Here is a 16,038-nt window from a genome sequence, read left to right on the forward strand (position 1 = left end):
ATATGTTATCCAATTAACTAATTTATTCTTTCAAAATATTTTATCTTCCTTTTTTTTAAACTCTTTCATATTTGAATTTTCATCTCTACAAGCAAAAATGTTCCAGTGTTCTTAGATCTATAAAATTAGTCAGTCATGTAGGGTATAATTAATGCCCAAGAATTCTTTTATAAACATGTTTACATTCTTTAACACAGTTTATCCAATAAGAACAATGAGGAATGGATTGCAATGCTTATAGTCTCTTTTCTAAATACATACATTTATTGAGCTACTGAAACGGGAAGAGTTCAGTTGCTTTATTTTCCCCAACAAGCTTTCCTCAAAAGCAAACTGAAAAAACTTTGTTACAGCTGGCAAAGGAAACAAGACAGACATTTATGTTGCCTTTTGGAGGTGTGGAATAAGGAATCTAAGGCAATACTCATACTTCATTAGTACTGAAGCGAACAAAAAAAAACCCGACACAGTCACAGACATCTAAAACAGCATAATTGTGTATATATATATTTATATATAAATATTAAATGATGTTATTTTACCTAATCAGAGTTGACCATAATGAAGAGAAGAGTCTCAGAGATGTAGAGAAAATTACTCCACTCCAGTAGGCAATGCCTGTCCCAAAAAGAAACAAAATCAGGGACACAAGGGGGAACCACGTATCCTGACTACTCAGTACAGCAGCATCCACTTCTGGTAGTGACAGTGATTCCCATATCTCTCTAAACCAGTTAAACCTGCCAAAAACATGAAAGCAGTATTATTTATCACTTCCAGTTGCCATCATAGTAAGATATTTATCAACTATTCCTCCGACTACAGACTTTCAAACAAAATTAAGTCAGGTGTTCACAATGACCACAGATAAAATAATATTCCCCCCGACAATAGTTGTACTCAAACTTCCAGCTTGGAAATTGCTTTAAATAAATAAGTTATACAAACTCACCCCTGCAGAAACACAACAATGCTTATAAGAGGTTCAACTTTGTAAGGTTTAGCTGTCCTAAGTAGTTCAAGGGAAAAGTCAGAACACTGTCCTAGAATCAAAACCAGAAAGCAACTTTAGTTAGTATTTTGTCATGAACTTCAATAAAGAAGATCCACAACAAAAACCAACTACAGACAAACGCTTGAAATTTTACTTAAAAATAAGATAACGACGTCTTATAACAGCAAAGTCAGCATACTTTTTAAGCAAGACCCTTACTCCCTGGATCACTCATATTTGGGTAATGTCACAAGAGCTTCCAGAGAGATTATGGACTTTGTTATGAGCACCATCCAAATTTAGATAAAAATGCATTTTGTCTGAAGAAAGGTCTAAAAGTCTCTAAATCTCACCTTCACTCAAGTGTTTTGCACATACTAACAATATAGTTTAAACTTTTGCATGTATTTTTAGTTAGAATTCTATTAATTCTAAAGTATTGTACAATCATTCACAAAGAAGCAACTGCAGAACAAAATAAGGAAATACTCTGCAACAACACAACCTTGGAGAACTACCAACAAGGAAAAATCAAAACCAAAGAGTACTGTCAGTACTTGCACAAGTTCAGTGATACTTAGCTTAAAAATACAACAGCTAGCTTGTCGTTCAAGAGTATATTAGTTAAGTAGTATTTCTAAAAACACTTGTGACAGGGAAAAAAAATTTCTAGAAAGCTACCTTTTGATATCAATGTGCTCAATTGTCCTCCATACGTAAGAAGAATATTTGAAACAACATAGACAGGAAGAGCGCTAGCATGGAATCGTATCATCTGAAAGAGAGTATAAAGAAAACTTCCACATACAGAAATATCTTTTTAATAAACATGCCTAAAAATATTGTCATGAAGCCATCATGATAATATGATTAGATATTCAAACAGTTCTCATTTGGATGCTTATGCATATGCTTTGATAACCATGATTAGCAATTAATGTTAGATATGGAAAATACTCTGATCTCTCATAAATGGCTAATGAAACATTTTTCAACAAATGACCAAATTATAAAGGATTTTTTTTGTCCCAATCCATAGAAATATTAAAAGGAAATGGTAGCACATTAATGGTATTTCAGTAAAATAAATTAAAAAATTAAAAGGCCTTTTTCCAAGCAAAACCTGCATATATGCTTTAAGGTAAAGTACACTTGGAAGTAATTTCATGTGTGTTTTGAGCAGCTTCCACTGTCCCAAGTCATGATTAATATAAAAATGGCACAGAAATTCTCCTGAATTGATAACAAAAAATCCTTGATATATAGGCATACATTAGTTGCCAGTAATGTAGCAATACCACACTTAGATGCTTTTAAATTACTTACTTTTTAGAAACAGAAAACTGCAGATAGCTGGTCAGATAGCTGGTGATAACTGCAGATAGCTGGTGTCTTACTGACACCAGTGTCAAAATCTATTCTTCATTGATAACCAAAGAAAAATTGTTGAAAAGGAGCATATGGATCTACTTGGACTTTTTTCCTAACTTTTAGTTGATGCCCAAAGTATTTTAAAATTTTAAAACTACTGACTCTTTGGGCAAGAAAATGAAAGTGGCCTACAGTGTCATTCCTTTACAGATATTTGCCTAACCACAAAGTCAAATGCTCAACATTCTACATTAGCTGTTTAGAGCTGGAGTGTTTTTCTGCTCCTCTGATAAGCAAAGCCTGACATTTACCTGGATGGGATGCCTTCCCAAGTGACAAGGTTTTAAGTGGCCATTGAATAGCATTCTTCTTGGTATCAAGAAGGAATTTGATGTGTCATAGTAGAGAGGGAGGATGGGAAAATTTCTATAGCTGCTACTGACATAAAAACCAACCTAGTACCACAAGGTTTTCTTACTTGCCCAAGAATCTGTACAAGTGACGTCTTCAGAATTACCTTTAAAAAAAAACCCAAATAATTTATTATTTTATATAATGGTAAATATAAATACAAAATATTCTTATTTTTAAGAAGCCAACTTAATTATTAGCAGCAATCCCATAAGTGTACAACAGCTTTCTAAAAACATGCTTTTTAAAAAAATGCTTTCAAGTTTTTCTTAGAAATGAGAGCCCAACTTTCAGTATTACTCCAGCTGTTACAAGTAACATGCACTACATTTACAAAAAAGGCCAAACAGCTCACCTTCAGATTTGCTTAGTATTTCTTTTGATTAATTAGCCAAGTTTTAAAAGCGTGAATTACGCAAAAATTACACAGCAATGCAAACTAGCTATAAAATACAATTGTATTACTCACTTCATATTGACAGTCTGAAGAAGAGTAAATATTTAACTCTGGAACCCTGCTGTCATTTTGAGGCTGAGCAATATGCAGTTTTGCAGAAATCTCAGTAAAAGATGGAACTCTGAAACAGCAATTTAATTGGTAAATGTTGTCCTTATAAGCAAAAAAAGCCAAGCACACCTCAGTCTTCGACAGGTGTCCATAAAGCAGATCTAGTACACCAAGTGTCCCACAGGCTATGAGCAAAATGGTAAAATTAACTTTTTTTTTCCTACCACAAAGAACTATACCACATTCTCAATTGACTGTCCTCTGAATAAGGGACATGGTACTAATGAAAAAGACAAGTTGAGCTTAGCATACACAGTGTCTCACAAAATACGTAAATATGCTGAGTGACAAGAATGGGAAGGAGAGATTCTTGAGAATATAATTAATCTTCCTGCAAGTACCATGTTGTTAGAAAATACAGGGGAAGGGAGAAATAGGGAGGTATCCGTAAGACCTCTAAAATAAACAAGAAACAGTTTTCCAGTCATCTAAAATAAAGTCAGGTAGTTCAATCATGAATCACGAGTGACATGTATTTCAAGCTGTGTTTTGATTTTGCCAGGACTGTGCTGCTGAAGCAACTTAGGGCTGCTGCATGATCCAAACCCTGCGTTACTGGAAGACACCAGCATCCAGAGCAGCCACTATTTCCCCCACTCATGAAGGGGTCAAAAATTATGCTGAGAATTTCAGACCAGCAAATCTGACTTTCTTTTCAAGAAAATTAGTGAGAACAATTAAACAATTAGCAGACATGTGTATGTGGGAAGTCAACTTTGTGAACAAGGACAAAAGGGTAAATGAGGAAAAGATGCAGAAGCCCAACACTCAAAACTGAAGATGTTGTCTCATATTTCTGCAACAGAATGCTAAAATTCTTCAAAAACATATCGAGAAGTTGCAATTGTTAAAAGTCCTTACTTTGCTGCAATTATTGAGTCTTCATGTGACCAGGGTATATGAAGTCTGTAAACACTAGGTTTCCTTTCTGAAATGGAATAGAATTAAAAAATGAAAATTAATTAGGAACAAGATCTGACACCCGTCTCCAGAACTAAAACACAAGTAAAGCAAGGTGGCATTTACAAAACATACTGGGCTTGCAGTTACTTTGCAATAGCCATGGCAGTGCAGATCAGTGCAATTAGCAGTGAAGAAAAATGACATTTTTAAACACTCATGCTGTTACAGAACACAACAGCGATATATCACTGACTGAAGGCAGAATAGTTAAAAGGAAACTGTCAGTTTTCAATACAAAGCTTTAGCTTCAAGATAACAAATCCATCACTTCTTTTTCTTCTTTTTTTAAACCAAATCCTTTAGCATCTCATTCTGTTTAAGCTGACATAGCTCCACATCCAATCTTGAGTCCCATAATTAGCAAATATAAACCTAGACAAATGTGCTATTCTTGAGAAACACTTCCAGTGTAGTGCAGAATTCTGCTTAAAGTTCTACTTCCCTTTGCTAGAAGTAAGAAAAGCAAACATGTGAGCACTAATTTCACATTTCTTTGAGCTACCCTTAAAAAGTGAAAGGTGAGAGATGTTAGCAGAGACATTTGAGCAGATAACAGTACCATCTAAACCCCATTGCATGAAAAGACTTTTATTTCCACCAGCTTCAGCCTTGAAAATTTTCAACAAGCTTTGTTTTATAAATTTATACTTTAGAAGACTTATATTTACCTTCAAGTGACTGGCAGTGGCTCTCTATATAAATTTTGAAAGCTTGATATATCTAGAATGTATTAAAAACAAAAAGGGGGAAAAAAAAATCACATCCTCCAAACAGTGGTTACATTAGTTTAAAAATTTAAATAGTAGTCTTACTTGGTTAAAGTGCTGGAGCTGTACATTGTAAAGTAACCCAGTTGAATTTAATAGAATTTTGCTTGAAGAAAGCCCTGTAAAGGATATTTTATTTTCACATATTAAATAAAGTTACTTGAACACTCACCACATCTGCAGCTTATTTTTCTCCAGGAGACTTACATGTTTCCATATCTGTTAGTCAGACCCCTCACATTTCTTATCTATTTCTTCTTATTTCTTATTTCTTCTCTAACAAAAGCAGTATCAACTTCAATAAAACAAACCCTCAAACCCCTCCTGACCACTGGAATTTTTAGGAAAATGTATTACCCAAACATTATTATTATTAGTTTTCCAAAAGTAATATGCTGTACTTACCAAATGAAAAGAGATGTGTTACAGGAAGCTGTACTGTTCTGGACTCCTCTCGGAAAAATTCACAGTCCAAAGTATACTGCAATTAACGATATTAAATACAGATCTAAACTGAGCACAAGACTACAAAGCCTTTGCACTTGATAAATTCTATTTACAGGCTCAGGCAGAAGCCAGGGCACAAATACCAAAAAAACACCTCTTCACACTCCACTGACGGCAGCAGTACAAGTTGGGGTAGCTTAAGCATGACCTTTGGGTTAGTCTAGCTGTCATCCATTTGCAACAGCCTTCAAAAGGCTTTCCAAACAGCAGAGAATTACTAGAATCCAGTTCACATCTTTACTTCTCAGGTATCTCTAATAAGCGTTTAGTTTGTTTCAAAACTATTTTCCATCCCATTGTAAACTTGGTATTTGTTTACTTTTGAAAAGCAGTTTCCAAGATTAAACACTGGACTGCTACTTAGCAGCACATTTCACAAATGGTTTCTCTTCTACTTTTGCTTATCCAGAACGTCGAATATTTAATATTCACGTTGAATTTAACTGCAAGATGTCTCTGTCATAGCTATCTGAAGATATACTTATCAATGAACATTATCTTTACTTCAGCTGTGAATAGTTTCTTGGATCACGGATTATTATACCACAGGTGTACAGACTCTATTATTGTGTTGCAGAAGGGAAGGTCAGATCGGCTGCCATTTTCAGGACTAACTAGAAAGGTCTGCGAGACCCAGGCTGGGTAATTCATAAAGTCTGCTTAGATTCACTGCAAGTGTTAGTCTTACTGGGATCCCAAGAGGCTTTGATGCAAAGATCTCTGACTCATCTGCAAGATTCAGAGCTATCAAATTCTGCACAACTCAGTCTACCACATCATTTGTGGTCTCAGAGCTTGCAGAGGTATGTGTATCACATTCCCCAGAATCTGTACATGATACCTTCAGCTATGTATGGCATTCTCTGCTACCCTGGATAAAAGAACTAACTGTTCAAAGAAATAAACATTCAGGAACACAATCAGAATATTAAGGAAAACAAGGAAGAACAACAGTAGAATCTCCAACAAGAACTGTTATAACGGGTTTGAGAACTGTTGCTTTCTGTGTTTCAAGTACTACTTACGCCTTGAGTTTGGTATTTTATCAAATGAAAATGTTTACCTTATTGCCAGCTGTGGGTGGGACCTGAATGACAATGTGAGACAAAGAAGGATAGTCCTGAAGTTTCAGTATTACAACCTTAAAGAAAAAAAGAAAGAAAAGCCCTTACTGAAAAAATGCCTCAGCTTGCCCCGTGCCAGTTTCCACACATCCACCTCTTGTACCCCTTCCTCTGGAAGACAACTGCATGTTCCAATGCTGTAAATAGAACAGATTCTTCTCCCATAACATGCAACGACCCCACGAAGCACCTCTCCCTCCTACAAGTTGTGTACAATACTTACCTTGGTGGTTGGAAGTAACTCAGCTCTCCAGGATAAATCGGTAGCTTCTGGGCTGTAAAAATTCATGCACATTAAAGGATGAACATATTCATTACACAGGCACTATATAGGACAGTGGATTAACATACCAGCTTTTATCTCTCTGTACATGGATTCACATGACTTAAAACTGATAACAAGTTTAGGTCTCCTGCAGTTAGCTGCCATGGTAATTTATCTAATTTATCGAATTATTAGAATCTCCGATACTGCAAATCTTGCTTTTGCAAAAGCAAGTTAAGCAAAGCTGTAGCTTTGTCATATAGAAAACATTCAGCAGTTATTAGCCACACAACTTCAGATACACAATAAAACTCTTAATGAGCTAAAACAGCACTGGCATTGAATTAACGCAGTTTTATTACAATTCTTTAAACATCAAAAGTGTCGACTTCCCCATGGGAACATCTAAACATGACCATACCAAGCAAAAATTTTGTTAGCTGCTGCAGAAGTTCTAAAATGGCATCTACTTATAGTAACACACTGAAGTGCAACACATTGTCCTTTTAAGTTATGACTTTTAGAATACCAGGATATTTCCGTTTCTCTAAATAGCAATACATGACCTGAAGCAACAGTCCACAGCAAAACCACTACTATTAGATAAAGGTTTAAACAGCAGTCCTGAATTAGGCTAACCAGCACTTGATGCTGATAAAAGGTTATAACAAAGGAGTAACAGTCAATTTCTCTTTGCATCAGGGAAAAGTAATTAATGACATCTGGCTATGAGCTGGAGGCAAGACTGTGGCTACGCATCTCAGCACAGATAATGTCATGGTTTAGCAAGGAGCCGCTTTTGCTTGCTAACAGGGGGAGCGGGTTGCAGTGAAGACCCGGTAAAGAATTTTTGGACTCTTGCCCAGCTCTTGGGTTCAGACCCACCTCTGACCCAGGTGGGCCAACCTGGCACCTCTGCAATCACTATTTAGGAAGAGGAATTTGAAGTGCTTGAGAGGAGGTGTAAGAGTGGTACAAGATGCAGGTGATCACGTAGACCCCACAGTCAGACAAGGAGGAAGGACCCCTCTGCAACCCATGGTAAGAATGCCGGCTGTTCCCCTGCAACCCATGCAGGGCAATGGCAGGACTGAGAGCCACAAGCAGCTCTGTGTGAGTGCACTTGGACGGGCGAGAGATTGTGTGAAGACGCGGCCATGGCGCAGGCCGTGCTGGAGAGCCTGCAGGCTGCAGAGCAGACCCACATGAGAGGCAGAGAGGAGCTGCAGCCTTTGGGATGAAGAGATATCAGAGCAGCCCATGCAGGGCTGCTGTGTGTGTGAGCTACCCTGCAGAGGTGCAGGGAGGATCGGTGCGGAGCCCATCTGCCCAGCAGAAGCCATTAGGAATAGACTGACTGAAATTCCCATTCCCTGCCCCCCTGAGCCGTTCAAACGGGGAGGAGGTAAAGACACCAGGAACAGGGCTCTGAGTCTGGGAAGAGCGGAGGGGTGGGGGGAAGGTGGTCTTAAAGGGCTAGTTGTATTCTTCATCGTTGTACCATTCTGTGTTGTTTTATTTTGGTTATCTTTTGGGGGTTTATGGTTGTGTTTTAGTTATTTTCTGTTTTCTTCCCCAAGCCCAGTAGCCTGGTCTGTTTTGTCCTGGACCATAAGTGGCAATTAAGCCCTCCTTGCTCTTTGGCAATTCTCAGGTCTTTGGTACTTGAGGCGAATCTAGTCTTTTGTTCCCTGATGGGCCTAAACCAGATAAATAGATAACAGATAACAGATAAATACTCAGTTCCACCTGAAAGTTCTCCCTAATTTGAATTGTAGACTGAACTGAGTTTGAGCTTACTTTGCAAACATAAGTTAAGACTGTTTTAAATCCATTTTGTAATGACATGATTTAGATAATCATCCACATTTCCAAATATTTTTCATGTGACAATAGCAATTTTGGAATAAGAACAAAATAAAAGACATGATTCAGTCCACTCTTCTGGTAGCTTTCAGTGACAGCTGATGTCTTCTGATATTGGATTCTAAAGAGATGCTACAATACACTATTTAGGAATCCACTACACCATATAGTATCCACAAGAGAGCATCAGGAGCAACTTTTTACTGCTATGAATGTCAAAAACATAACTTAAAAAGAACTTCACCTATTTTATTCTGCATTCATGCAGTAATTTTGAGAAAAACTATTATTTCCTTTTTTGTTGGTGATGCAGAAAGCATGAATTATTCACAGTAAGAATTTTACTTTTCTTCCCAATCTCATCCTTCCTGAAGAGGAGGACACTTTATATGCTTTAAATTCAAATGTAGCCTCACAAGATCCATTTGAATAAAGAAAAGGAATCATTTTGATGTGGAGCTTTAGAGTGACATGTATTAATAAACCTTATACTAATTGACTGCAATAGTATAAAGCTTATTTTCCAGATGGGACAAAATTTACTTACAAGTTGTAAAAAGGTTGTGCTTATCCCCCTACACAATACCTCTGGGATCCTCCAACTTCCTTGAAGGTAGAAAGCAGTTCGGTGAGGGGCCAAGTGATACGTGAAGATCAGGGGTGAGAAAGCCTCAGGACTTATCAGCCTTCATCTCCCAAGGCCCCAAAGACCATCACCGGCCATCACCGGGAGACACCACGCAAATGAAAGGAAGAAAAGACCTAATTTACATGCGAAACCGGGGACAGGTTGTGTCTTTGTCTAGGCGGATAATGTCATCATATGATTTTGTAACAAACACAAGTCAAGCGAGTTGCCGAGTCGGGTGCGCACGTTTGAGGTGGAGCGATCCCCGTGTGCCCGGCGCCGAATAAACATCCCTGCTTTATAACTTTTGAGTTATAGAGTCTGTTTCCGCAAGTCAATTTACACTCACCACATTGATGAACTACTGTTCACACAGCCATAAATCCAGCTACTTGTGTCCTGTAATATCAATGCCACAAAAATAGTACATTACCTACATGTGCATGTATTGAAAAATCCATTAGAAACAGCAATTCTTTCCTCCAAACAATGCAGGAGTTAATGCTGATAATTTTCTCCAATCTTTCTTTATGCCAACTCTTTTGGAACACTAGATGTCACCAAATGTTCTAAAAATTCCCTGATAGCAGAACTGTCATGCAATTGACTTACTAAAAAGAGGAACAACCTTTTCTGTTAAGCATGTCAGCAGTAGCAGCTATCGCTATAGTGACCAACTCTCACAACGATGTCAAATGCCAAAGTGTAAAAGCACAGATGATGACAAAAACTGTCTCAGATCTCCTCAATTATTTATAATGAAAGATATCCACCAACATTTTTTTTATTCATTTCACAATGACGTCAGACTTCTGTCTTAACAGCAAGCAGTATCATCTGTTAAAAATGTGATATCATAATCTTGAAACTAAAATTACACAGATGGAAAGATGAGTGAAAGGTGTGGGCTTCTAGGAACCATTTTAGATAACTTCCATGCCACCTTTTCTAGTTATGAATCAATACATTTTCAAAAACCAAATAAGTTAAAAAAAGAAACCTTCACCATTTCCCTTACATAAACTCAATTTTATTAAGAGTTTAATATTTTCTAACTAAAAGAAATATTCCAAGGTACTATGCCAAGTAGTCGAGGAATATTTTACATTTTCAATATTCTACTGCTCCCCATCTCGAGAATTTCAGTGTTCTGAAGCAGTAACACCATGATCTAAGTATCACAGAACTCAGGACACAGGGACAAGCAGGATAGAACAGAAAAATATATCCATTTCCTTGCTACTTATGTAAACTACATAATTCTGAAAAGCATATTTATCCATCTCCAGTTTGCCAAGAAATTACATTCATTCCTTTAAAAAATATTTTAAAAAAATATCTAAACCACATTTTAGCTAAAATAATAAGAAATGCACATTATCACCTCTCCAACTCGATAGAGGAGACAACTGAGAAGGTGCTGTTTTCTCATCAGGCTTCCATTTACTTCCACTGCTTGGTGGAAGACCTCTGTAACCTTTCAGACTCACTTAAACATTATTATGGGAAAACAAACCTATGAACAGCTTTCCCAAATTGGAAGTATGGCTGAATCCTGGCAGCACTAAAAATAACTTCTCCATTCAAAATCATCAATACACATCTCCATTAAACTGAAGGAAAAAGTAATCTGAAGCTAACCATAAGAGGGCCAAAAATAAGACAGCTGAGGTTCAGGCGGCATAGGTTTCATACCTTGAACACTACATGCAACGTGCTGAAACAGGAAGTATATTTAACACAACGTAACAGGCCGTCAATCTAAATGAGTGTCAGTAATTTCCACAAGTGTTCATTAAGCTATCTAAAAACTGCAGCAAATTTAAATTAAAATAATACAGCTTTTATAAACAATCTCCAGACATTAAAGAAGCATTTTCTTACCAACATGCTTTTTTCACAGTGAACATGACTGTATGATTTTCTGTGGCTTAAAAGAGGAAATGTGAAATATTTTCCATCAGAATCCTTAAAACAAACAAAAAAAGCTCATTAGTTTAAAAAAATGAAACATAAAAACACAAGAAGGAAACAAATGTTACTTACATTGTGAACTGAATAAGTCCATTTTGATGCTTTGACTGTAATCCACATGAAAGTTCCTAAAAATAAATATGTTTTATATGTCACACTGCAGGAACTATTCTCCTAACCTCCAAGGTATTATCTTTTACTCATTACCAAGGTCTTACCTGTAAACAGCTGTAAACTTTACAACCTTTAAACAACCCTTATAACTACATGCAAGTTACCATCAGTTACACAGGAAATGACAAAACCCTATGATCCAATTAGTACATATTAACTGTGAAGTAAAAACCCTACAGGTCTTGAAATAAATGATATTGAAACAATGATATTGTTGTAATTACAGGGTGACTTACTAATGAGTCAACATTAGAAAGAGCCCCAATCTTTGTTCCAGTCAGCCATTTAGGAAAACTAATCCTGAAACTTGTGTAGAAGCAAGACAATAATGAACTGAATAACCTGTACAGGAAAACAGTAGCAGCAAAGATAGGTCTGGAGAAAAATAAGACAGAATAATGAAGGGATCAGAGATACAAACAATGTAAATTGTCATGGAAGAAGGCTATTATTTTCTATGTAACTGTAACAAGATCACCATGAGTAGTAACAAGTTCATCACAGAAATTTAGCTTAAATGTCAAGAGATGACCAGAAATAGTGAGACGCAAACACAAAATCCAAGTTAAACATATTCCTCCTTATTGCTAAAAACTGACCCTGAAAAAAGGCAAACAATCAATCAATCAATTCCACAACCTCTCTGAGCACCTGTTCCAGTCTTGGACCACTCTCTTGAATAATTTTTTCCTAATATCTAACCAGAAATTCTTCTGGTGCAACTGGACCCTACTGCCTATTGTGTTACTACTGTGCACTTCTGAGAAAAGCTCTAGTTTCGCCTTCTCTCCAATCTTTCATTGTCTTCAACTGACAGCAATAGGATCCCCCTTAGCACCCTCTCCAGGGTGAAAAATCCCAGTTCACTCAGCCTCACTCCCCTATGCCCTGAGTCCCAGTAGCTAAACATTTTGGTAGGCCTCTGCTACATACCCACTTGGGCATCTCTTAATGCCTAAAAACCTTCTTATACAAGGGTGATCAAAACTGGACATCAAAGTTCAAGCTACCTCAGTGCTTCTGCAACGGCTTACATTATGAAAACTCTTGAAATAAAATGGGTTTTCATAAAGCGGCTCAGCCCACTTCAGCAAAGCCAGAAATACAGCTGTTCACTGCAAAAGTTCTGTTTAGTTCCCAAGACTCCATGCAGTCAAAATCTCTCACCTTTAACTATGCATTCTTAGTAGTTACAAGGAAATCATTAGTGTGCAGTCCATTTTACCCTGTGTGCAGTCCACTTTATCCTGCCATGTCATTAAAAAAAGGAAGTCACTGATGAAGCAGGTTATGAATATTCAGATTTCCACAAGTAGCCCAAAACTAACACAAGGGCTCTACAACACCCACACTATCCTTGCAAGCATGGGATGTAAATGTAGATTAGACTGTATTTTTGACATCCAGCTCTTCCCAGTTTCTGAGATTGTCTACTGGACACCTCGGTGTGAATACTACTCCAGCTCATGCCCCTGAATCTAAGCCACGTAAAAATGAGAGATTTCTGCTACTAACCCTCTTAATCTATTTAGGGCTGAAACCACATGAAAGCTGATAGACAGATAACCCATACATAATTTTAGCAATGTCTGAAGAAGGACAAAATGTATTCCAGAAGTTTATTAGCGAGAAAAACAACTATTAAACAAGATGTATCACTGAAACCTGTTCAAAATAAAATTGCTGCATACCTGTGAGTTCTGTAAAAGCTTCAGGATTTTCCTCAAATATCTTTGCAGGGTGTCTTACAAAGTGGTGATTCAATACAGACATTCTCTTATTTGGATCCTTGGTTATCTAAAAAAGAGCACATTCTCAAACTTTATTTTATCAACTCGTATGATTTACAACCATCCCACGATCGTAGCTTGTAATACAGTTTTGGTGATGAGAGGCAGGAAGAAGATATGGTACATATGGTGTTAGAAGATATGGTACATTATTTGTTCAGACTGTTGAATTTAGAATAGTCAAAGTGCCATCAACAGTCAACTGCTGTGACACAGAAAGTCTACATGTTATAAAGCATAGCTAAAACTTTTGGGTTTATATCCTTGTCTACAAGAGGAAAACATTGTATTACACTTCCTCGGTCAACATGCATGCATTCTTCTTGAGACAATACACTTATGACAGCATTTGGGAAAAATTCTCATGTTCATATTTACTAGTCTGAGTTCACAAATCCAGTTTGCTACATCTTGTCTTTATGTTTCAAACTTCCAAATAGCTGCAGAGCTATGCTGAGATTTGCTTTTGAGTCGAGTTGGGGTTTTTGGGAGATGTTTTGTTTTGTTTTGGTAGGGGCTTTTTTCCAAATCAGATTTCCAGGACTTATTCTTGCTCATTCAGCTTTTCAAAACTGTGGCCATTACAACTGTTTTCCGAAAAGTTGTTCCTTCCAGCATACTGCCAGTCAGCTCCAGAACAACTGTACCCTCTTTTTGTCTCTCTAAATCACATGTTAAAATAAGTATATCTAAAAAAAATAGAGAAGTTGTCATGGTTTTACATGACACCCTTTTTTGGTAAGGGGCTGTAAAGATGGCTCCTGTAAGAAGTTGTTCACAACTCTCCCCAGCTCTGAGCCAGACCCACTTCTGGGGCTGAGCTAGTTAGACATCTCCACGATCACTTTTTAAGAAGAAGCCAGAAGAGGCTTCTTCTGCCTCTTCTTCTTCTGGCTGGTGGTGGTGCAAGGAGTAGGAACAGTGAGAGAAACAACCATTTGGACTCCAAGGTCAGTGATGAAAGAGAGGAGGAAACGTGCTGGAGCAGAGACTCCCCTGCATTCTGTGGAGAGAACTGGTGAAGCTGAGATTTATTTTCATTTCTTTAAAGGCTCTGTATCAGGGGCAGAGACTCATGTTGCTAAAGCCGGCCACACACCAGGGACTGCAATTCACTTCATTAAAGGCCCCGAGCCAGGGACAGTGACTATGGCTGGAGGAGGCCATGTCCTATGGGGGAGGACCCAACCACTTCACTGCCTACCCCAAGCCAGGGGCACCAATTTTCTTCTTTAAAACTATGGCCGGAAGAGGCCATGTCCCGAAGGAAGGGACCCTTTAAACTTATGCCCAGAAGAGGCCTTGTCCCGAGAGAGGGACCCTGTAACTGCAGAAACTGCAACCGTGGCAAAGAATCCATGCCAGAGACATTCACCAAAAGCTGCGTCCTGTGTGAGGGACCCTGTATCAGCAGAAGCCACAGCTGTTGGGAACAAGCCACACCAGAGAAGTTCGTTAAGGACTGTGTCCCAGGGGAGGAACCCCGTGTTGAAGCAGGGGAAGAATGCCAGGAGTCATCTTCATCTGAGCAGAGAGAAGCGGTGGAGTCCATCTGTGAGAGACTGACCACATTCCCCATTCCCTGCCCCCCCGAGCCGTTGAGGTGGAAGGAGGTAGAGATATCAGGAGCAGCGAGCTGGGACCAGGAAGAAAGGAGGGATGGGGGAGGGAGATCTTAAAGTGCTGGTTGTAATTTTCTCATCATCCTACCCCCTTTTTGCTTTTATTCTGTTCTGTTTCTTGTAGAATAAACTTTCCTACTTTCCTCTCTGAGTACCGAAGTCTGTTTTGCCCAGAACTGTAATTGGCAGCGAGCCCTCCCTGCCCTTGTCTCAATCCACAACAATCTCACTTATCTTTTTACTCCCATTTTGCTGGGGCCTCCACCATCCTAACGAGGGTGGGGGTGAATGGGGGCACCAAGGGAGAGACTGTCGTGGTGCTGCTGTGCTAGCTGGGCCAAACCACAACAGAAGTCTATTCCAAACAGTCTTAAAAAGGACACCTGGAAGTCTTCCTTTTCTTTGTCCAGGGCTCTGCTCCTACATATTTTCAAACTCTTGGACCTTAACTTCAGTTCATATTTATTGCTACTTAGCATTTCAGAAAGAGAACAAAGTACAGTGGGAGATTTCTCTGATGGGTTTTAAAAAGATGTGGGATACCTATTTAGAAAAGCAATAGCTAACAGTAGTGGGAGGTACACAAATCTGGTTGCACTGAATTTCTTAAGTGCTATTTGCAAAAATGCACTACAAGTATGTACTGGCCATTGTGATGCCACCATGGGGATGTTTCAAAGTATTAAGTCTGAGTTAAACTATCACAATTTTTCACTCTTCGCATATCAATCAGAGAAAGTGACTCAAAAACATAACACATTCAAAACCACACAGCTAGCAAAATTTGTTTATCCCAGTGCAAGGTCAACTAAACCTGCTGCATTACGGACAAAAAATTCAGTCCACACCCCAGTGACAAAGCAACAAGCAGCCAATAATAACAACTGAGATAGCATCCAGTTATTTCTGAATCGTGAGTCAAATGTTATAAAGCCACAGGATTTTTCAGGGACTGGTACAAAACAGCAACAATTTTCTTAGCATGACTTACAATAATCTAAAAGGAGATTCCTG

At 38.1% G+C, this 16,038-nt stretch overlaps 1 protein-coding gene across 1 annotated transcript in view; it reads right to left on the reverse strand.

Moving 5' to 3' along the window:
- The window catches only part of PGAP1 (post-GPI attachment to proteins inositol deacylase 1), a 41,125-nt gene that overhangs the window by 11,050 nt on the left and 14,037 nt on the right, over positions 1–16,038 (reverse strand). Inside the window, exons 8-22 of the mRNA XM_062002098.1 lie at positions 13,304–13,409; positions 11,511–11,566; positions 11,349–11,432; positions 9,814–9,863; positions 6,929–6,980; positions 6,645–6,722; positions 5,480–5,555; positions 5,120–5,193; positions 4,976–5,027; positions 4,206–4,272; positions 3,246–3,354; positions 2,844–2,882; positions 1,676–1,769; positions 953–1,043; positions 543–740 (exon numbers count right to left, since the gene is read on the reverse strand). Of these exons, the coding sequence (XP_061858082.1) occupies positions 543–740; positions 953–1,043; positions 1,676–1,769; positions 2,844–2,882; positions 3,246–3,354; positions 4,206–4,272; positions 4,976–5,027; positions 5,120–5,193; positions 5,480–5,555; positions 6,645–6,722; positions 6,929–6,980; positions 9,814–9,863; positions 11,349–11,432; positions 11,511–11,566; positions 13,304–13,409 (1,226 nt within the window). The remainder of the gene's footprint in view (positions 1–542; positions 741–952; positions 1,044–1,675; positions 1,770–2,843; positions 2,883–3,245; positions 3,355–4,205; positions 4,273–4,975; positions 5,028–5,119; positions 5,194–5,479; positions 5,556–6,644; positions 6,723–6,928; positions 6,981–9,813; positions 9,864–11,348; positions 11,433–11,510; positions 11,567–13,303; positions 13,410–16,038) is intronic.

The sequence above is a fragment of the Colius striatus genome, chromosome 9, assembly GCF_028858725.1.
Source record: "Colius striatus isolate bColStr4 chromosome 9, bColStr4.1.hap1, whole genome shotgun sequence".
Classification (NCBI taxonomy): Eukaryota; Metazoa; Chordata; class Aves; order Coliiformes; family Coliidae; genus Colius; species Colius striatus.